This window comes from Cyprinus carpio, chromosome A21, assembly GCF_018340385.1.
Source record: "Cyprinus carpio isolate SPL01 chromosome A21, ASM1834038v1, whole genome shotgun sequence".
Lineage (NCBI taxonomy): Eukaryota > Metazoa > Chordata > Actinopteri > Cypriniformes > Cyprinidae > Cyprinus > Cyprinus carpio.
The window spans coordinates 13014507-13038214 of record NC_056592.1 but is presented as its reverse complement, the minus strand read 5'-3'; the positions used below and the strand labels follow the sequence as shown (position 1 = coordinate 13038214).

The window sequence follows — 23708 nt, the reverse complement described above, 5'->3', positions numbered from 1 at the left end:
TCTATGCCATTGCTGTGAAAACCCCCTTTTGGAACCTTTATTTTAAAGAGTGTAGAGGAAGGTAATTATCTCAAAGTGTGCATGTGATCAGTGTTTTCCCACAGTGAAGTAGTTACCTGTTTGTGTGCTCAGCGGGTGTGGGTCAGCAGCAGGGGGCTACAGTTGGCTGGTCAGCTCTGAAGTGTATGGATGAGGAGACACTTTTACTACCTTATAAAAGGCCAGACCTTGGACAGCTGTCACCCCCTACAAATGGTCATGGAAAATTCCTCTGAACTTCTGCAGAAGAGTCCTCATGGGAACTTTCCCTGCTGTTTCTGGAAGTAGGCTATCTCTGTTGTATCCATCAAAGCCATTGTCTTAATAGTGCTCAAGCCTTTGTGTAATGAAGACGCATGATGTTCCTGGCACCGGTTAGTGTTTTACAGTTAAATCTGGGGGCCTTGCCTCCTTTTTTACCCTGTTAATTTGTGTCTGCATTCCTTTTTGAGATCCCGCAGTAAATATCCAGCAGTGTCAGATACAAGCAAGCTCCACCAGGATGAAATTTAATAAGGCGAAGTGTATTAAAAATGGGAAGTAATTAAGGCCTATGAATTGCACAGGTTTTGCCTAATATAACCCAGATGGATGTTTTTTTTTTTCTTCTTCTTCTCTGTGAGTGATGTATTTGGGATTTGGTCTGGAAACTAGGAATTTGAATCCTTGGGGCCTGGAGGAAAAACAAGGCAGGAGGGTGAAGTGTGGCTGAGATGCGGGGGCTGTTCAGGAGTGGGTGGAGGGAAAGAAGTGGGACGTCCTAACCTCCTTTCTATAGCATTGCACCTTTCCTCCCATTCGTAATACACTAGCTATCACTGCTCAGGTCCTGTCTTTTGTCACAGAGCTCTAAAAACAGTCCGCTAAACGGAGAGGGAGAGAGAAAACAATAGGCACAGAGACAGAAGAACGAGACAACTTCTGCTGGACAGACTTCAGAAAGTGAGTTTCAAACCATCTGTATCTGACTCCTGTGCATTTGCAGTTTGTAAAATTGAGCATAGCTGTACATAATGCAAGTGAGATCATTCCAGAATACTTGGAGAGAAAGACATTTGATAAAGCGTGCATGAGAAATTTAGCATTTGTCATTCCAGGACTTTAAAGCTCATTGTTGCCTTGTAATAATGAAATGAATGACAGAAATATAGTCGATGCTTTCTAATCATGTTTGGATGTGACAGAATCCTTTAGTTTGAATTGAAAACAGTTGTATTAGTTGGATAAATTAGTGGATGCTTTTTTTTTTTTTTTGGATGAATCTGAGTGCATGGAATTGCTTGTGTCATATCCTGTAGAGTTCAGACCCTGGCCATGTTTCTGCCTCTTAGGCAGGCCAACTCTGCAGCTCCAGAACAAACAGTAGAGCAAGTCCCTAGAAATCAATACAAAGTCATGTCAGTGTATTTACAGAGGGCATCTAAAAACAACAAGTGATGTACAAGAGCAATTAAAACGGTATAATGCATTTAACCATAAAAGCAAACAAAGCTTAAAATAAACCCTCAAAGCTACAGAGAAAGATCATCTTTAATCTTGAAATGCAAGTGTAGGCAGAAGTAGATGTTATGAGAGTCCAGGAGCGCTGAGGAGGTCTATGATTTGTTTTACAGCTATAAAAACAAATAATGAGGTCTTAAAATATATTCTTTACTGTAATAAAGAGGCCAGAACAGGTGAAATACTGTTCTAGCAGCAGCCTTTTGGACAGTATAAAGTCTCATGCTACACTGTAAAAACTGGTAACTTGAAATTATTACCCCAAAGAGCTATTTCTACTTGATTTAATGCATAATTAGATTTGTTTGTATAAGCTGTGTATTGAGGTTGATTCTGTGATGTTAAATGTATTGTATTTGACGTGACCAAAACCAGTTAATTTAAATGTTTCTTTGTGTGTGTGTGTGTGCAGTGTGCAGTGTACAGTTTACAGTAGTCAGGAAATAGGTGTGAATAACTATCTCCAGATCGCTGAATGTGAGGAATGGGAAATCCGTCATGCAATATCTGATAATATGCACCAACTTGCCTTGTTTGCAAGAACTGCTTAGTTGGCAATATCAAAATCACTGCACAGAATCCCAAACTTGCATTTATCTATTATCATATATGCCATGGAGTAATATCTGTTGAAGAATTATAGCCATGTTAATGTAAACCTAATCTCACTATGGTAAAAAAGGAGTGAATTTCTGTGCTGGTTCATGCAGGTTTATGCTGGTTAATGCGTAAAATATCATGAATTGCCATGTTAATGTATACCTAATAAATAAGTTATTTTTCACGAACAGTATTCTTCACATAAGTTGTATTAATTAACATTAATTAATGTATTATTAGCAAGCATGAATTGAGTATTACAAAAAAGTACAATAATAAATTAACATTTACCTAGATCCGTGTATAGCATCAATGAGTTTTTATTAATATTTTGAATGTTTTTATATAAAATATATATTTCTGTTTGTATTTGAATTTAAAGTTGTAATAATTTTGTTGTTTTTGTCATTATATTAGTTAAAAAAAAACATCTATATAGTATTTATTAATGATTATTGTTTTAGTTAGTAGTACATCTAGTTAAATTAAAAATTACAATTGTTATATGGCAAATATATATATATATAAATATATATATATATATACATATATATATATTATTTCAGATAAAGTTTATTTTATATAAAGTAACACATTTTTTTAATGGTAACTATGATAATTCTGACCTAGATTATTAAATGCTATACAAACACTAAACTTTATTGTAAGTGTAAATTGTACAGCAAGTTAACAATCCAAGTGGGGACACCAGCACACCAGTATCCAAAACAAAACATATGGAGGAGGTCAGCAATGCTGGCCTTTTCAACAGATCACTTTCACTGCTTCCAAATGTTTATGTTGTGTACTATTCCTGTTAACACATTTATTTGCAATTACCTTCGTTGTTCTTTTTTTACAAGGTCTCACCCCCACCTGTCTGTCTGCCCCCTCCTTATTTTCATAGAGGAGACGAAGTGATTTGAACAGACCCCTTTGCACATCTGTTCTCTCTCTTATTGTTCTCTTAGTGTGAGAGTGTGCCTTAACGACAACTATACATTTAATCATCCTTCAAGCTGTGTGTGTGGCAGGGTGAATGTCCTGTACCCTGTAACTATGAAGGCCACATATGTGCTACTTTGCGTGGGTCTGGTTGTTCTTCCTGCTACAATCTGTCAGTCTCCTGCTGAACGTGACTCTTACACAGTAAGTAAATGTGACAATTTCTCCCTGTTCTTCTCTCTTCCTCTTCAGTCTTCCTTCATGCTGGAACATTTACATGTCTATCTGCCTTGCTACTTAGCTTGGCATGTATAGTGTGTTATTGTATTCTATCAGACATCAGTTTGCATTAGAAGTCATGTTCCTGTCAATAAAAGTGTTTGAGTGTGATGCTACATAATAAAGTGTGTTTTCTCTGCCAGGAGTGTACAGATGGCTATGAGTGGGACGTGCAGACTCAACTCTGTCGAGGTGGGTGGAAGGTCATGTGCCAGAGAAAGAGAGAGAGATGATGAGAAAGTGATGCATTTCTCCTCTAATTATTTTGTTGGTTAATTGTCACATGCACAATCACTCTGTCCTGCCCCTGTGTCTGGCTGCATCTTTGAATTTTAAAATACACTGTATCCTGAGTAGACGCAACATTTTAAAGCGCAGACGACTAAAAGAAGCTGTAGATGTAAAACTGAGCAGGGTTGCTCAGGGTTGCCCTGAGTAAACGCGACATTAAGTGTATAAGATTATGATTAGTTTAAGTTGTTGGGTTGTTTATGTGGGCCCCTATGTATTTTGTGTTTTTTTTCAATGTTAAAATACTTTCTGTCCCAGTTTAATCTTCTAGTTACAACACATCCTAACCAAGCACAAAGCAATAAAAATTAAATGAGCAACAAGCAATAAATTCATTTAATCTGAGATTTTGTCCTAACCCAGAAATAATGTTGTTGTTTTATCAATTCATATAATCATTGATTTTGTTTTATTGTCCTAATTTTGTTGTTGTTTTGTTGGCCTCTTTTTTCTGATTGGTCCAAACTGTTAACTTCACTATCTCAACAAATGTCTGGTAAATTTCATATATATATATTATATATAACCTTCCTATATATATATATATATATATATATATATACAAATGTCTTGATTGGTTAACCTTCCTATTTATATTTATGTTTATTGGCTTTCTTAAAGCGATAGTTCACCCAAAAATGAAAATTCTGTTATAATGTATTCAGTCTTGTGTTGTTCCACTCCTGTAAGACTTGTGTGGAACAAAAAAGAAGATATTTTAAAGAAAGTTAGTAACCAAACAGTTTTGGTTAGAAAAAAAAAAATATATTTATTTCTCAAATATCTTCCACAGAAGAAAAGTCATTCATTGTGGATGGTTTTTGTGTTTTTGTTTGTGTTGATTTTGGTTGAATGTATTTTTATTTTTGTTAATTGTGGTTTTGAGTGTATTGATTGTGGGTGAATGATACTGTACAATTTCAGTTGCTGAAGAGTGAAAGATAAGTGAAAGTAAAAAAATGCTGTTCTTTTTTTGTTTCTCATCTCATGTTGTTTATACAGTATGTATATTTGTTTCATATGTCTAGTATTTAATAAAAACTGAATAAATAAATAAAAAGTACATTCAAATTACTTGTAAAGCTAAATTCTGTTCTCTGTTTTACTTAGACATAAACGAGTGTGAGACTATCCAGCAGGCTTGTCAGGGAGAGATGAAATGCTTTAATCATTATGGTGGTTACCTGTGCCTTCCTCGCTCTGCCTCCGTGATCACTGCACCTGAGCCCTCCAGCCAATCAGAGCCCAGTGTGCCTGTGGAGAGTAATGAGGCCTTTAACCCCTGTCCCGTAGGCTACAGGGCCCAAGGAGATACCTGTGTGGGTGCGTTATTTAAGGCCAAATGTAGGGAAAGCCTGTTGATATGGTTTTATATTATGTATGTGCATGAGTGTGATGTCCTGAGGCTCTTCATCATGCTTTGGACAGATATTGATGAGTGCGAATTGGACATGCATGACTGTCAGCCCAGCCAGGAATGCATCAACACCGTGGGCACCTACACATGTCAGTGCCCTGACGGCTACAGCAAGATTGGCATAGAGTGTGTGGGTAAGAGAAGAAATGATGTAAGATTGGCATAGAGTGTGTGGGTAAGAGAAGAAATGATGTCTTTAATTGGCACTTTCACAATTCAAGATTCAATTCGAGATTTATTTTGCAGTGAAGAATCAACTTGTCTCATCTGTTAGATATCGACGAGTGCAGGTACAGATACTGTCAGCATCGCTGCGTGAATGTGCCAGGATCTTTCTCCTGTGAATGTGAGCCTGGCTTCCAATTGGCAGGGAAACAACAGATCCTGTGTTGGTAAGTCCTTAAAGAAGGTACATTTTGTAGCAACCAAAATTTGCTTACACATTAAATATAGATTTATTGTAGTTAGTTTGGTTAATCAGGTTTATTTTTCTTTATTCAATGTTTTTTTATATATTCCATGGAGCATGATTTAAATTGGGGTCTTTTGAACTCCAAAAATAATTTTGAAATTGAAAAATAACAGATAAAATTAGATCATATGATTTGTGCACTATATGTAACGTTGTAACAAGGGTAAAATTTGTATGAGGCACATGAGTGTAACAAGGACAACTTAAAATAAATTGTTACCTGATTGTGTTGTTTTTTGTGTAAATGTTTGATGTTTGTTTGTATTTCATGTTTTTTTTTATTGTATTTTTTTTTTTTTTGTTGTTATTAATTTAATTTCATATTTTTTATGTTTTTGAAATTTGGTGGTTTAATATGTATTTTTTTTTGTATGAATATATTGTATCACTTGTATATTTTCTTTTTTTGTGTAAATAGCAGGATGAACATTAGCAGCATTTTCATATTTTTTTTATAGGAGAGAAAGTTATATAGGTTTTTGATGTGATGTTGTTTGTAGCAAACACAGAACCTTCCTCTAACTTAATCACATTTTGTGAATAATAATCTACTGTAGGAACATTCTCTGTACGTTCTTCCCAGAAAGTTATTATGGTTTATATGATCTATTGGTTATTTTTAGGATTTATTTTTTATAACCATAAACTAACCTTTCCAGAAATTTGGGATTTTTTTTTTTTTGACAAACTAAAGAGAACGTGAACAGAACATTCTCTAATGTTTGGTGTATTTTATAACTATGAACATTGCAGGGAGTTTTTTGTGACAACCTAAAGAGAACATATATATAATGTTTTATTTTTATCGCTATAAACTAACCTTCCCAGAACACTGCACATGCAATTGTTTTAATATTTTTGGGTAAACTTTGCCTTAATGCAAAGTTTAAGTGTTTTTTTTTTTCAGTACATAAGCTTCTAAAATCTTTCTTGTTTGTAATCAGATGCAAATGAGTGTGAGATGGGAGCACCTTGTCAGCAAAGATGCTACAACAGTTTTGGTACGTTCCTGTGTCGCTGTGATCAAGGGTATGACCTGGGACCTGATGGCTTCTCATGCAATGGTTAGTGCATAAGACATTACCCTAAAAGTTTTAGATGATGGGCTGAGTGTAATTGGTTTTCTTTCTCTCCTCCCAGATATTGATGAGTGCAGCTATTCCAGTTTCCTTTGCCAGTTTCAGTGTGTGAACGAGCCTGGAAGATTCTCCTGTGTTTGTCCAGAAGGTTACGAGTTAGTTGGAACACGACTCTGCCAAGGTATTGAAACAAAATCCCTTTTGTTTTTACACTGGACTCTTATAATAACATTTCACTTGGTTTCAGTTTGTCATAACAATTCTGTGTGTAGATGTGAATGAGTGTGAGACAGGCACTCATCAGTGTGGGACGGGACAGGTCTGTGTGAACATCCATGGTGGACATCAGTGTGTCAGCTCCAACCGCTGCCAGGAACCCTACATCCAGGTCCCAGAGAAGTGAGCCATTTCCATTGGTTTAAAGGCAACTTATAATTTAATAAAAATCAAATTTTGACACTTTTCAGTATTTAACACCCCTTTCCCTTTTTCCTTGTGTCACTTTCTTCGGTCCAGTCGTTGTGCATGTCCGGTGGTGAAGCCAGAGTGTCGTGACCTGCCCTTCTCCATTGTGCATCGATACATGAGCATCACCTCTGAGCGCTCTGTTCCCTCTGACGTCTTCCAGATCCAGGCCACCAGCGTCTATCCTGGATCCTACAACTCCTTCCGCATTCGTTCTGGAGATGAAAATGATGAATTCTACATACGGGTTAGTCAGAGACACACAACACCCTTTAAACATCAATTTCATAACTTGTGTGATCACGTAAATACTGGTGAAATGATTCTGTTTTGCATTCTTTTTTTATTACATTACACTATTATTCATTTGGGTTCATGTGGGTCATGTTTTTGAAAGAAGTCTCTTATGCTTTGATCAAAATACAGTAAAAACAGTAATATTGTGAAATATTATTACAAGAATTTTAACAATTGTTTTCTTTTTTTAATATATTTTAAAATGTAATTTATTCCTGCAACGGCAAAGCTGAATTTTCAGCATCATTACTCCAGTCTTCAGTGTCACATGATCCTTCAGAAATCATTCTCATATGCTGATTTGGTGAACGTTTCTCATTATTATCAGTGTTGAAAACAACTGTGTTTGTTGATTAATGTATGTATGATAATGTTGTGGATTATTTTGTTTTTTTTGTTTTTTTATTATTTTTTGATGAGAAGGAAATTTATTTGTTTTAGATTTTTTTTTTTTTTTGCAACATTATATATGTCTTTACTGTAATTTTTAATCAATTTAATCCATCTTTGCTGAAAAAAGTTTTATCTAAAAAATAAATGAATAACATAATGGCCATAACAGATAATGGCCATAACAGTATTTATTTTATTTTATTTTATTTTATTTTATTTTATTTTATTTTATTTTATTTTATTTTATTTTATTTTATTTTTTATTTTTTATGGTGTATTTTCTTAAATATTTTTATCCTATTTAACATTTACATTTATTCATTTAGCAAACTTTATTTCCAAAGTGACTTACAAATGAGGACAATGGAAGCAATCAAAATCAACAAAAGAGCAATGATATGCAAGTACTATAAGTCTCAGTTAGTTTAACGCAGTACACGTTGCAAGTTTTTTTTTTTTATATTATAAATAAAAAGAAAACATAGAATAGAAAAAGAATAGAGCAAGCTGGTGTTAGAGGCTTTTTTTGCTTTTGTTAATTGTATAATAAATAAAAAGAAAAAAAAACAGATAGAATACAAAAACATTAGAAAAGCTAGTGTTCGTTTTTTTGTTGTTGTTGTTTAAGAAAACAAGCAGTTAGTAAATGAATAGATTGCAAGTTTAAAGAATAGAATTAGAATAGAGAGTGCTAGAGTCTGTGAAAGTGATTTTGTGCCTCTTTGGGATGGCAAAATAAAGCGATGTTCACTTGCAGAACACAAGTTTCTAGAGGGCACATAAGTCTGAAGTAATGAATTTAGGAAAAAGGGGAGCAGAGCTAGTGGTGGGTTTGTAGGCAAACATTAATGCCTTGAATTTTATGTGAGCAGCTACTGGTAGCCAGTGCAAATTGATAAACAGAGGTGTGATGTGCATTCTTTTTGGCTCATTAAAAATTAATCTTGCTTTGCTGCCGTGTTCTGGATTAATTGTAAAGGTTTGATAGAACTGAAGCATTGCAATAGTCCAGCCTGGACAGAACAAGAGCTTGAACAAGCAGTTGTGAAGCATGTTCCGAAAGAAAGGGTTATTTAACGTGTTCAGTTCTTAGTTTGAAGCTTAGTTTAAAGCTTTGAAAATCCCAAAACTTTTAAATGAGTTTAAATGAAAAATCTCAGATCTTGCATTGTGATCTCATACTTTTGGACTCATTTATTTTGGTCATTTCTTGTTCCCAGCAAATCAACAACATCAGTGCCATGTTGGTTTTGGCCAGAGCAGTGACTGGACCGAAGGAGTACGTCCTCGATCTGGAGATGGTGTCTGTCAGTCCTCTCATAAACTACCAGACCAGCTCTGTTCTGCGTCTCTCTGTTTATGTTGGGCCTCATGCTTTCTGAGAGAGATGGAGAGACAAAATATATATATATATATTTTTTGGTCTATTTCTACTTTTATGTGTTGAAATTTGGCAACACTGTTCCACTATTCACCACCTAATGATGTGAAATCATGTTTTTTTGTGGCTGACTTTGGCTGCTGACTGCAGGCCTATTCTGGGAAGCGTTAAAGCATCTGAACATTCATTCCTCTCACTTTGTCATTCTCACACATACATGCAGCATACAAAGCATATGAACACACACACCAATAAATTTGTAAATGTGTGCTGATTATATATCAGAAAGATATAATTAGTTATTAGTACCAGCTAAAAAAAAAAAAAAAAAAAAAAAAAAAATACAGTACACATTCCAAAATGCTTTTGTAATTATGTTTATCTAGTGTAATCTCAGAAAACACTAAAACGAAAGAAAAATCCAGGTTTCTATAAGCCTGGAGTGAACAAATTTCTTTTGTAAATATTTTGTGAAACCAGTTTTACGTAAATTGTTGTATTTTCTTTAAAGCTTATTGAATTCAAGACTCCAAAATTAAATCTTTTTTTTGCTGAATTACATTGTTAAAGTAAAGAATTACATTGTAAAAGTAATACATAAAAAAATAAAAAATATATTTTCTAATCCTCCCTTCACATCTTTGTTTTTATGATCTTCTTCCTCTATTTTTCCTTTCTTGTCTATATGCTGAAAATATCCCATTTTGTGTACACGCTAATAATTCGGTTAAAGTTTCTGTTGATTGTTAGCATTTATGATAAGCATAAATGAAATGTATTACTCGGGTGTCTCCACATGGTGACAGCGTAACACTGGTGCACACACATTTTTGCTATTACCTGAAAGAACCATGATTACAGTCAGGTTTAAGGGCCAAAAGTTAACTAAAATAAATGTCACATTTATATGATTTTTTTTAGTTATTTTATTTTAGGGCTACTGTGCTTTGAAACTACTGTACCTAACAATCATTTTTCAAATGTTTTTGCAGGCCATTCATTAGCATAATTTCATCAATGGACTGGTCATCTCACACTAGTTTTGGAACAAAACGAGTAGGAAGTTCTGTTTGAGTCAGCGTCTGATTTATTACTGCTATGTGTGTAAAAGGATCTGTGTGTTAATTATAACGGCATGTAGTGTATTGTCAAGCAAGCGATAAGTGTGAATTTATCCTAGTGTAGCTCCAGCAGGGAAATGATGAGCTCATTGATGGTCAGTGTTGGCACAGAGGGCTTGTGGGCAGTGCAGCAGATGGATGTAGGTGTGATAGGAGTAGCTGAACTCAGTGGCAATCATATCAGATGATGCTGTAATATTTTTTAAGACTTCGAGGGTCTTTCTCCTGTGGAACACAAAGTAATGTTCCCAATAGACGTCAGTTAGAACTGAAACTCTTTTGTTATCAACATTCTTTCAAATATCTTCTATTATGTTCGGCAGAAGTAAAATGTGCATACAGGTTTGAGTAAAGAATGACAGAATTTTCTATGCACTCTTTAATCTGTTTTGTTGTGACTTTGAGCGCTTTCAATGAAAATTTAATTAATATATGTTATATTAACATTTACATTTGTTTAAAATGAAACAAATGTTCATATGCCTGTCTATAAATAGCTGAATTTTCTCTAACAATAATCAAGGTTAGTTATTTTTATTAGCAGAGAGAAAAATCAGAGCTATTTTTGTGGTTTAGAAGAGCAATGTTACAGTAGGTTATAAGTAGAGTAATTTTCCTGTCCACCCCCTCAAATACACGTCACGATTGGGCCATTAAAACATATTCTCTGATCACCATGAATGACTGAAACAACACATGTACACTCTTGTCGTGAAATTTGAAATATTACCTTTCCCCTCATTTTTGCTGGTAATTTGAACTCATTTCCATCCCACACAGATCAGGTTTACAATATTCAAGAAGGTGAAAAATGTTTCTTCAAACCAGAAAGAATCAGGCAACGTGACCTTCCAAGTAATTTAATGTGCTCTAAAGGTGAGAAAGCAATGACAAGGTGTGTTAGTTTATGTGTTAAAGAAGCTTGTTACATTGCCAAAATGTGGCTTTTTAAACATACAGGACGATTTCCCTTTACTTTTGGTTTTAGGATATTAATAAATGCCACTTAATTGATGGAGGTTAAATGTTGCGACTTCTTCTGCTCAGTTCAAATTGGTGGTGTGCTTGAGAACTACCATTATTTTGCATCTCTTGCAATGTGCAGATTTTGTTACTAAGATACTGCAGCTCAGTTGCCATGGGTGCAGAGATGCAGAGATGGTCAAGTATCAGCTTCTAGTATAAACCCTTAAATAATAATTAAAAAAAAAAAGATTAGAAAAAGACACGAAGACAGGGATACTACACGTGAAACACACTGTGCATTTTGTTACCAAAATTAGGTTTTGTTCACATTCTGTGGCAACATATTGTCCTGAATATGGAGGCCAAATTAGGATAAATAAAGAATTTATTTTTTGTGTTGCAGAAAATTTGTCAAGATTGTCCTTTGTTATTTTTAATGGATTGGTGTGGTTTTTTTTTTTTTTATTTTTTTGTTAATTACACAGGTTTTATTTTGATTCTTCGAATTAAAAGTTAAATGAATTTTAATGAGTATTAAATGTTGTCAGTTTGTGAAGATTATGGGCATTACACATTTTCTCCAAGAAATCCCATCCCCCATCTTTCTGATTTCAGCAGATGGCCGTGCCACCCACGTAATAAACAAAAAAGTCCAGTGGGAGCTCAAGGGTTAGGGTGACAGTTCCCTCTCTGCAGAGATCTGTCTCCCAAGGGCCAGGTCCACATCATCCAGCACAACTTTTCATCAGTATTGATAGCACATGTTCTGAGCGACGTCAAATGCTGTGGCTGTGTAATAGTCCTATATCATCTAGCCTCCTATGTACATCCATTATAGTTCAAAGGCGAAAAGATTTTGTTATTTGATCAGTAATAGCCATAATCGCACAGGCTGGACATAAAAAAGACAGTATTGATGCAGATAATGGCAGTCAGATACCACATAGGATGTGAAATATTACAAACAGGAAGTGTGAGTCAGACATATTTAACCTCAGGACAAAAAAACAAACAAAAAAAAAACTGACACATTACCTCTGGAGGTGATGGATGGAAACGATGCCAGAACCAAAATACAAGTAGGCATCTGATGCCCCATAGTATTCTCAATTAATGTTCTTTAAAAGTTACAGAAGTCCATCGAACACATATGGATCTGTCTGTCCTTGAGCAGTATATTTAGAATCTTATAGAAAACTGAAAGTGGTTTGAAATAAATGAGAACTGTTGCTGGGTGTTAAAAATAGCCTGAGCGACAAAGGAGAAAGAAAAAAGCAAGCGCAGTTACAAGGCTGCAGTTTGAACAGGCTTCATGAACTGTAGGATGTGTAGGCGAGAACTTAGCTCACGTACGATCGCTGTTTAAAACTTTTGTAAACACACAAAATGTATGCATGCACTTCTCTATAAATAAAGAAGCCATAAAGAACCATCTTTGGTTCCCCGAATCATTTTTCAGTGAACAGTTATTAAAAAATTTTAAGAAAAAAATGTATTTGCTGAAAATATACTCATCCTCAGGCAATCCAAGACATAGATGAGTTTGTTTCTTTATCGGAACAGATTTGGGGAAACTTAGCATTGCATCACTTGCTCACCAGTGGATCCTCTGCAGTGAATGGGTGCCGTCAGAATGAGAGTTCTGATATAAGAATAGATAAAAACATTTAAATAATCCACAAGACAGACATAAGAAATTCATCAAGTTTTTAACTTCAAACCTTTGGGTTCCTCTATCCATAATATTGATTTTTGTAGTGAAATAGTGTCTCATCTGAATCAGGAGAGAAATATGCACAGATTAAGCACAGTTTATAAATGAAGAAACTCAGCTTTTCACATCACAAGATATTAACTGTTGGACTAGAGTCATGTGGATTACTTGTGGATTATTGTTATGTTTTTATCAGCTGTTTGGACTCTCATTCTGACGGCACCCATTCACAGCAGAGGATTTTGTACTGCAGAGTGAATATATATATATATAAATAATTTTTTCTTCGTAGCATGAGGAACATTTAAAATATCTAAAGAACCTTATTTGCGACTTTTAATGTGATTGAAAGGTTTCATGGATGTTCTTAATGAAATCCATGGGTGCCAAAAAAGAGCCTTTATTTTTAGAAGTGTATGGAACTAAAGTCTTAATAAGCTCTTAACTACAGTAAAATGCATTCTTGTTATGAATCAATGAGGTAGGTCATGATGTAATAGATGAATGATCAAAGCACATAGGGATGAAAATAGAATAATTTGGGCATATAAAGGGCTCAGCAGATACGACCCCACTTTATCACAATATATTGTTTACAAGTGATATGAATCTTTAGATAAACAAAGTTTGTTGGCTTTAGATAACTTAGATAAACAAAGTTTGTTGGGTTCGAACTTCAGATGAGGACCATTACCATCCTCAGTTTTGTCCTGCTCAGGTATTTTAAAAGAAGTGTTGCCAAGCAACAGATTATTCTTTAAAGTAAAAGAGCAAGGACCTTGATTCTTCTGGTTTTAAAATAAACACAAACACAAAGAAAGACAAACTGTAAAACCAGACAAGTGTCCTTCAAACTGTTCATTCACTGATCCCCTTCCCCCTCCCTCCAGTGAAAATTATTTTCTGTTTTGTTTCGTTATTCACATGCAAGTTTACTAAGAAAAAAGAGAAAGGAAATAGAAACACTGAATATGAGTTATATTGAATTTTCAAATGTGAAATGATTTTCTCAAGAGTTTTAAACTGCTAGTATAAAATATTTTTGATTTGTTAATAATCAGTAGACATTTAGCCTACATTTTTTGTTTTTTTTTTTTAAGTTATAAATATGTTTAAATATATTGTATAAAATATTTTTTTTTTGTTATTTTTTTTAAATTTTTTTTTATTATATTATTTTTTTTTTTTATTTGTCATGTTAATTTTTTAAATCTGTCTTATTATTTATAGTATTGGGTGATCTTATAATGTTAACCCTGTTACCATATTTTTTTTTGTAGTAAACAATTTAAAAAAAAAATGTAAATGCTATTTGTAAAAACATCAAAACCAAATCGATTATCGTATTTTTATATAACAATATTTAACTATATGGCTTGTTCTAAACTTAAAATTATATTACAACATATAATATTTAAAATAGTACAGTGTATTAACAAATTTTTTTTCTTTTATAATCATACAAGAAATAGTTTTCAGATCACCTTATCAAACTGTAAACCTATTTGGTGGACTGACCCACCACAGCCTATATTCGTGATTTAACTGCAGTTTGCTGTAAAATGATATTTCATCGATCATGTTGCGTGTGGGGGCAGTCGTGGGATAAAACACTTATTTTCTTAATCGTGGTTATTGTTTGCTTTCTATTTTCATTGCATGGGTGGCATGATGTAGCTAATTGTTGATTGTGAGTTATCAGCCTCCTACTAATTGCTTTGATGAAGACGCAATAACCACAGGTGCGTCTACAGTTTTCAATTAGCGTATCACTGAAATGCACTGACACGAGATAGACTGTAAACTCTTACTCCTAATCCCGTCCTCAAACAACAGCATTTAGCAGCAAAATTCTGTCAGCGCAGCTCGCGGATAGATGCACCTGCTCTGAGCGCGCAACAGGGTGGAGAGTTTGGACAACTGCATTCGTCTAGATTTGTCCAAATCTGGCTTTGTGCGTTGAAAGGGATCCCATATTTATCCTACGTCACTATCACAGCAGCAAAATGCAGAGATAGTTGGAGATCAGATTCAAATCCATTTTTACACGCCCCCTCCCATCATTTCTTCAGGCGCGCTCTCTATATAAACGATCTGGAGGCAATGTTTCCATCAGAAGCTTCACGCGAAAGCGAGAGAGAGATCAATAGCATACCAACGGTAAAACTTAAGAGACGACAGAGGATATATGGGCAAAGAAAAAATGTTTTTCTCAATTACTAAGTAGTTTTTTTAAGACATTATCCAAAACTTTCAAGAAGTGGCGTCAGCCCGAAATGATGGCTGAGTAGCTCTAACTGCAGGCAGTTTTTACTCAAAATATTCAACAGTTTCAACGATTTTTTGGAGTCGACAAAATGTACCGGTCCACTAAAGGAGCATCAAAGGCTCGGAGGGATCAAATCAACGCAGAAATTCGCATCTTGAAAGATCTTCTGCCCATCTCCGATGCCGACAAAGCTCGTCTTTCCTATCTTCACATCATGTCCCTAGCCTGCATTTACATAAGAAAGTCCGTCTTTTTCTCTCAAGGTAGGGTTAACTTAACAAGTACTTTTGCAAGATTAAACTGAGATTGATTTTAAATCAAGTTCTTGAGTTGCTATTCGAATATAAAGTTATTTATGTTGCGTTAGTTCTTCAGATCAGTGTATTTGCTTTTAGTTTCTTGAAAGGTTGAAAGGTTCTTAAACATTACATAGTTTTCTAAAGAACTAAAGAACATAAAAAGGTGAATCAAGCTTTATTTTAATTTACTTTTTTTTTTACAATTTTTGAGAAGATATGTCATATGTGTATTATGTGTCTCTGTCCAGAGTTCTGAAAGTTGCTGGTCTCTGTCTATGGTGCTGATTTTGAGCTATTTGTGTGGATGTTGCTTTAGATTACTTTCTCATCACTTGAGATTAAGAATTTGTACTATGTACATAGAGATCTTTATTTTGAGATTTCCATGTTTTGTCTTGATCAGTGGCAGCAGGTCATGATGTGAGCGGAAGCGTCCTGTCTTTGCCAGAACTCTCGGATCTGCTGCACACACTGCCAGGGTTTCTCCTAGTGCTGACGAGTGAAGGAAAACTCCTGTATCTATCGGACAATGTCGCAGAGCACCTTGGCCATTCCATGGTAAGAAACATACATTTGAAAATAAATATTTTATATCTATAACTTTTTAGTACTTTGTTAGCAGTTGGTGCATGGTGAATTGTAAAAATAATTATTTGGTTTTGGTTGATGTGGTTGTTGTGGGTGAGAGTGTGTGTGTTTTTGTTGTAATAGCTGACCACTTCATCATGAGGGGCAACCTTGTGCCAACCACCACACCTGACACAGGTAATTCAGTCTGTTGGTTTGAAACTTTCTTTTAACACAAATATTTTGAGATGTATTGTACATGATGTAAAAAATGATCCCACTCTTTCTTTTTAGACCGTCTCTTTCGCTGCCGCTTCAGCACTTCAAAGTTTGTAAGGAGACAGGGATCAGGCAACAAACTGACATTGGTTCGGGCATGCTGTCTGCCACCTCCATACCACACATCCTCCTACTGGACCTCCAATCCAGTGTGGGTGTGTTTTTGCACCCCGCTGGAGTCCAGTGTCCCTCATGTTTCGTCAGCTAGGAATCCTCTTCCCACCCCTCCTGCGGAGCAGTCTTTCCTCCTGACCTGTTTCCAGTCTCAACACAGCCGGGACATGAGAATCCATGCTGCTCAGGACAGGTACAGTATGAGTTCTGAGAATGTCCCTGTTAGTATTTGACTATGTATTTGAGAGTGAGGGAATAATGTTGATTTGTTGTGTCTCTCTCTCTGACAGTGCATGCATGTACCTTGGCTATGACACAGAGACTCTGCGCTCTCGCTCATGGTACAGTCTGATTCATCCTCGTGATCTGTCTCACGCCTCTGCACAACACTGCGCCCTATGTGAGTACATAACTTTATTTATTTTATTTTTACAGCACATAAATTTATATATATTAAAAAGCTGGTGTAGTACATGTGGTTTGTTAATTGGTCATTGTGTCCTATTTCAGTGCATGAAGGTGGGGAGAGGCAGGTGGAGATGGTGGTCCAGGTAGAGGCAGCAGATCATTCATGGGTCTGGCTTTACATTGTTCTTCATCTGGAGACTGGAGAATATCCCATCAACAGCCACAACTATGTTATAAGGTATAAAGGCTACCAGCTTTTAAGTTTAATATACTATAAAATAAAAACAATTATATTTAAAATTTGTCAAATTATCATTATTATACAATAATAATATTTTTACTTAATTTGTATACATTATTTTTATTTAATTTTATTTATAATTTTCATTTTATTATTATTATACTTTTAATTTTTTTATAATTATTATTTTGTTTTTTTTTTTTATATTAATAATAATGACATATAATTTTTTAAATTTTTAATAAACTTTTAATAATGGTAATATTATGTATTATTATTATTTTTTATTATTATTAATTTTAATTTTTTAAATTTTTAATAAACTTTTAATAATGGTAATATTATGTATTATTGTTGTTGTTGTTGTTATTATATAATGATAACTATTATTGTTGTTGAAATTTATTATTGTTTTTTTATATTTTTTTTATATTGAATTTTTTTTTATGTTGTATATATTCATATTTTTTTTTTTATTTTATTTTTTTTATTATTATAATTTATAATAATAGTATTTATTTTCAAAAAATTAAACACATTTATAAAATATTTAACAATCTGTCATTTTCTCTACCCTTCCCTCAGTGAGTCTGAAGCCTGGTCGGTGCGTCAGCAGTTGTATTCAGAGCAGAACCAGCTGGCTCTCCTGTACCAGGAGGCACGCCAGAGCTCTGACCCCCTGTCCAGCCCGGACCAGGTCTTCACACCCAGCAGTGGTGGCCTGTCCTCCCAGTCCTTTGACTTCAGCTTCACCACTTCTGGCCGGAGCTCCTCGGAAGAGCTCCCTAGTACCTCTGGCCCAAGCAGCATGGCGCTCGACCCCCTTCAGGGCTTTTCTCAGGACGAAGACAGCCTTCCACAACTGCATGGCAGTCACCAGATGTGGAGATCAGCCATGACTGTTTCCCCTGAACATCTAAGCAACATCTTGAGTCTTTCTGCAGTTCCCCAAACCCATGTCGCCCGTCCGCCCCTTCATCCGTTCAAACCTCCTCCTAAGCGCCAAGGGTAGGTTGATTTGATTTGCTCATTTCATTCCAAGACTCGGAGGGGGGAGTTTCATGTTTGGCGATGAGACCTTTAAATCAGACCATAGCAATGTAGTAAAATTGAGGCAGTCTATAACTTCAGCGTCCCTTCCTGAAAGCATCAGCACCACTCAACACTGCCGCAAACGTCTGTATGAAACGCTACCACCTACTCCAGACAGCCCTGGCAGTGATGAATGCATTCTCATGGCGCTGCCGGAGATCAGAGGACCTCTGTATGTAGACGTCCCTCATTTCCCATTCCACAATCCCCCCGAAGGCCTTTTAACCCCCGAGGCCTCGCCCACCAAAAAGCCCTGTTTGAGTTTCTTCTCTCGGGAAGACGATTCGGAAAGAGAGCGAATGGAGATCTCGCTCCTGGCTCAGTACATTAGCACTTTAGCTGAAGGTTTCTGTCATAGCCACCCACAAAACACATCGGCTCCCCCTCGTCACGCATCGTTTGAGGGCCCAAACTCCTCGCTGGATCACATTGATGTCTTTATGTTTGAGGAGAAAGCATTAGATGGCATCCCTCTTCAAAATCTGCCATCCACCTCCCCCGTTCCTCCCTCGCCTTACTCATCAGAGCCGTCCTATGCTCAGCGCTCCCCGAGCCGCAGCTCCCCTGTCCACGCACAGGAGGAGGCGGCGACTCTGAATGGTTTACACCACCTCTGTAGCGTCCAGTCGACGCACCGTAATCGCATGGCTGAGGGTGGGCTGCAGGAAGCCGAGAGAGCTGACAAGGACGAGGAGATGATGTCCTCCTCAGGGTCCACCACAGCTCCAGCACTTCCTGCCCTCACTTCTGCTCTGCCTTGTGCCCAGTCCCTCCTAGAGGAGCTGGTCACCATGGAACCTGTGTTTGGGGCAGCCGCCCCGATGACTCCTGCCGAGAGGCAACAAGATGAGTTGTATCAACTCCCTCATCAAGGCGGACAACAGATCTTCTACCAAGGTGAGAAACGGTGACTTTTTTTTTTTGTTGCAATTTTAGCATGTCAGTATCTCAACGATTTTGTGTCTAAACTGTGCTTTTTCTCTCTCCTTTCCTACAGATGGAACCAGTGATCACATGTTTTAACATAAGTCTGTGACTTAATCAATGAAGTATGGCATATTGTCATCTTTTACAAAGCTATTTTTCTGGGATAATGTGGTAGATTTCAAATCTAAGTGTGTAAAAAAGGATTATTTTATGTTTATATTTCAATATCATGAAGTCACATGAACATGCATCCTATTCATATTGGACTGTCACTTTGGGGAAAAGTACTTAAAGTAACATAAAGGCAATTGCCACTTTGTATTCACTTATAGTGAAGACTGTGTTTTACTGAAAAAAAAATATGTTTACTGTATCTTTCCATCGTAGAGTTCTACGGTCTAGTCAAGGATAGATATCTACCTACAATACTCTCTTTCTATTTGTTTTTCATTGTGTCAGTGCATGAAAACCATAGAAAATACTTCATAATAAACAATATTTCTTAATGTTTTGTCCTTTGTTTGGAGATCCAGAAGTTATGTTATATAGGATTTGCTTACAGTCTTACAATTAAAGGTTACTGGCATTGATGGTTCCATGAAGAACATTAGAAAACTTTAAATTGCACAAAAGGTTCTTTATAGTGGATAAAGGTTATTCAAATGTTCTTCACACTAAAGAAAAGGTTGGCTGAAAAATCTTTAAGGAACCCAAAATGGTTCTTCTATGCCATCGCTATGAAAACCTTTATTTTTAAGAGTGCATTCGATGTACCATATTTTCTTGTTTCCACAAAGAATATCCTTGAATTTGATGCGCTCTTGTTTTCCAAATATGTATATGAGAGTCAATTAAATGCATCAAAGCGAGGTTCATCGGTGTGTGTTCATTGTTGCTGCCCCCTCCATTGTTCCCTTTCATTCACTGCCTTTTTAGTGTGTCTCCATGGTTTCCTAGGACTGACTGACGCAGATGATGAGGTGCTATCTATTTTTCCTGACGTGTGCTCTTGACTCAGAGGCACAGTGGAGACAATCAGCCTCCTACACACACACACACACACACACACACACACACACACACATGCATATATGTCCACAAACGCATGCTGTACAGTGAATAGTCAGCCCACACTTTCCCATTATACCTGGAAGCTCACGATAATACCCTATATGGCCTTTCCTGCCTCTCAGTATCTGTTTCCATTTTTTCCTCTTGTTGCCGGGGAAGCGAGATCTTCCTTTTGCAATATCCACCTCCAGTGGCCCTAAATCACTGTTTGCTTGTCAATTATCCAGTTATGCACCTTTCCATTGAGTCCGGCGTCCGGTGCTGTGCTGACCCTCCCACACAGCACCATGGGCCAACTTACCGCCCTGTGTCCAGAAATACACCAAGAGTTTCATCTGAATAAAACTCTCTTATGTCTTCTCTTCCTGTCCTTGTGAGAATGATGTGCTTTCAGCAATGAAGAGTAATAAATATAGACTGGACTGAAAAGAGGAGGAAAAGAGGGAATGGGGAGTGCTTGGAAGGTGCACAAGGACTTTTAGGTGCTTATTCATCCTGCTTTTCTCCCACTCCTCCAATCAGTCAGCTGAATTTCTTTTCATCCTCCCTCTTTCACACATCTGTGTTTTCTCATTGATACTATCCAATTCATTAGGACCCTCTCTTCTTATGACTCACCCTTACCTCGTTAACTCATATCTCCCTTCTCTCCGCTCTCTCGCTCTTCATCGTCCTCCAGATACGTCCACACAAACAGCCCGTGCCCACTTAAATCATAATAGAAATGCAACAATTAAGATGCTCTCATCTTGTTTTCTGGAAAGTATGATGAAAATAACCACCTACATTGTCTGTACTATTCATAGATGCACAAAACATTTCTATTCTTAAGCTCTAATGCCAGGGTGCAACATCAAAAGAACAATTTTCTCAACAAATACATTTTATTGCAGATATACAGCAAAACAAACCTTTGAAATAAGTAGGCAAGCTGTCTACATCCTGGGGCTTTTGACGCTGTCCTCAGTTCTCCAGCACTCACGAAGGCCTGCATTGCACCAACATGAAACTTTATTCAGCGTCTTTACTTTTGATTTGTCAGTATACACTGTGAAGACTGCTCAGTGCTGACGTTCAGTGGTCATTAATGGAAATTGTATAGAATGCTTGTGAAAAAAAGTATTTATTATCAAAATAATGTATTTTAAAAGTATATGGTTTCGTGCAAACTGAATGTAATGAATGCTTAATTGCATGTGTACAACACAACGTGTAGGGCACCTTTAATTTTACATTATTAAATATAATTTTACAGTAAAGTGCACTTTTTGTGCTTAAAGTGTTAGTTCACCCAAAATGAAAATTCTGTCATTAATTACTCACCCTCATGTCGCTCTTAACTTGTAAGTCCTTCGTTCATCTTCAGAACACAAATTAAGATATTTTTGATGAAAGCCGAGAGCTTTCTGACCCTGCAGCTGACATGTTAAAGGCTCAGGAAGGTAGTAAGGACATTGTTAAAATAGTCCATGTGACATCATAGGTTCAACCTTAATATTATGCCATAATTTTCATTTTTGGATGAACTAACCTTTAAGTGTGTTAGGAAAAACAGCAATGAAAGTATACACACTTAAGCGTCCTTTTAAGTTATTAAAGGGAAAGTTCACCCAAAAATAAAAAAGTTATCATTTAGGCCACTGTTTTTCAAAAAGTGTATAAATTATAAGACCCAAAAATAAAAAAGTTATCATTTAGGCCTATACAAAATTTGTTTCAAGTTTGTGTTAATTACTTTAATTGTTAGTACTTTTTTTTTTTTTATGGAAGTAAATGCAGACCATCAACAGTTTGTTTTCCCATTTTCTTCAAAATATGTCTGTGTTCAACAGAAGAAAGAAACTCATACAAGTTTAGAACATCTTGAAAGTGAGTAAATAATGACCGAATTTTCATTCTTGAATAAAACTTGTCATACAACTTCCAGAAAGTTACACCACAGAAATATTTTCTTCAAACCCCACAAAAATATCAAAATAATTCCTAATTCATATTTTAAGACGTGTTCATCACAGAAGAGGTGTATTCAAATAGTTTTTTTTATATTAATTGCATTAATTTGCATTAATTTGTATTAATGGCTATTTAAATAATAAATACTTAAAACTCACCGCTTGTATTATTAGTAAAAAATAAAGAAAGAAAGAATGACCAGATTTACCACATCCATTCACTAGATGGCGGTATTAGGCAGTTGAGTCTTGAGCTCGTCACTGGTCCAGGATCGAGGAAGAGTCCTCGGGTTCAAACAATTTTCAATATGGCGGCGTGCATGTCTCTAACATAACAGTGAGGGTGGAAGAATTCGTCCTTTTTTCCTTGGACTGAAAACTAAATGCAGCACTTAAGAAACGTCGGACACTTTGATTTAACCTAACGTTCGTACAGGTAAATTAAACACGAAAGGAATAATTTTACATTAGCGCAGTGTATTTCACTATCATTCAGAGTGACCCTATACACATCTTATGATTTGATTTTGTAGTTGTTCCTACAGATGTAAATGTTCCTAGATGTGTTTTTTATTGGTTTTCTTGGAAGTTTGATGTCGTTTGTTTTAGTATGTTTTGTATTGTATGTATTATTTTGATTTTTTTGGTTTTTATTTTATTGAAATTAAATAAATGAATTTAATTGTTGTTGTGTCATTTTGGCAGCGTCGCACTCTGTACCTCTCTGGTCTGGACCTGTTTTCAGCAGGACCATGGCCACTCTTAATCAGATGCACCGTAAGGGTCGACCTCCCCCACCTCGTCCAAAAATCAGTGCCACTTATGGGCATCCACAGCTCAAAGCAGTAGTGCTGAAGACCATGATCAGGAAACCCAAGAAGCCCAACTCAGCCAACCGCAAGTGTGCACGAGTACGTCTGTCCAATGGTCAAGAAGCTGTCGCGTACATCCCTGGGGAAGGACACAACCTCCAGGAGCACAATGTGGTGCTGATACAAGGAGGGAGAACACAGGACTTACCAGGGGTCAAAATCACTGTGGTCAGGGGCAAATATGACTGTGCACATGTCGTGAAGAAGAAACAATAATTACTAGAACTGTGTATAACTGCATATATGACTGTAATAACTTGGATGCCAACAAATAAACTTGGTCTGAAATGTAAAGCATGGTGATCAGGTTCTAATTCGTACTTTATTACAGTCCAACAGTGATCTGGTTCTGTTTCTTGTTTGGCAATGTAGAATGTTATCTTTGTCCATCAACTCTCTTTGACAGAAGTAAAAGTTGGTGTTTGTCATTGCTTTAACTATTACTATGACATGTCAAGGAACTTGTTTGAAGGAGCTGATTTATCCTTATATAACAAAGTCATCTGCATGTCTGATAAAACATGCTGTGCCAAACAGTGCTAAAAATGAAGAATGAATTCCAAGAAAGAGTGTTCACACCAAGTTGTCTTCAAAGTGAGTTCCTGCTTTAACCCACTGACCATTTCTTGTTTTTACACATAATTCTAGCTAAATTTAT

At 36.1% G+C, this 23708-nt stretch overlaps 3 protein-coding genes across 3 annotated transcripts; all 3 read left to right on the top strand.

Annotated features, from left to right (window-relative positions):
- Positions 1 to 53: 53 nt before the first annotated feature.
- fibpb (fibroblast growth factor (acidic) intracellular binding protein b) lies at positions 54 to 9181 on the top strand. Its single transcript, XM_019081000.2, is given in 12 exon segments — positions 54 to 981; positions 3174 to 3288; positions 3507 to 3555; positions 4765 to 4977; positions 5083 to 5205; positions 5346 to 5440; positions 5442 to 5463; positions 6488 to 6607; positions 6684 to 6803; positions 6895 to 7021; positions 7139 to 7334; positions 8998 to 9181. Coding segments are annotated over 11 exon segments (1317 nt in total). The 5' UTR covers positions 54 to 981; positions 3174 to 3198; the 3' UTR covers positions 9160 to 9181.
- Positions 9182 to 10359: 1178 nt separating this feature from the next.
- Positions 10360 to 19656, top strand: npas4b (neuronal PAS domain protein 4b). Its single transcript, XM_042711464.1, is given in 10 exon segments — positions 10360 to 10419; positions 15263 to 15491; positions 15931 to 16083; positions 16188 to 16292; positions 16389 to 16680; positions 16778 to 16887; positions 16998 to 17133; positions 17722 to 18165; positions 18167 to 19125; positions 19226 to 19656. Coding segments are annotated over 10 exon segments (2514 nt in total). The 3' UTR covers positions 19252 to 19656.
- A 3214-nt stretch (positions 19657 to 22870) lies between these two features.
- mrps12 (mitochondrial ribosomal protein S12) lies at positions 22871 to 23344 on the top strand. Its single transcript, XM_042710903.1, has one exon. The coding sequence runs from the start codon at positions 22931 to 22933 to the stop codon at positions 23264 to 23266; it is 336 nt and encodes a 111-aa protein (XP_042566837.1). The 5' UTR covers positions 22871 to 22930; the 3' UTR covers positions 23267 to 23344.
- The last annotated feature ends 364 nt before the right edge of the window (positions 23345 to 23708 follow it).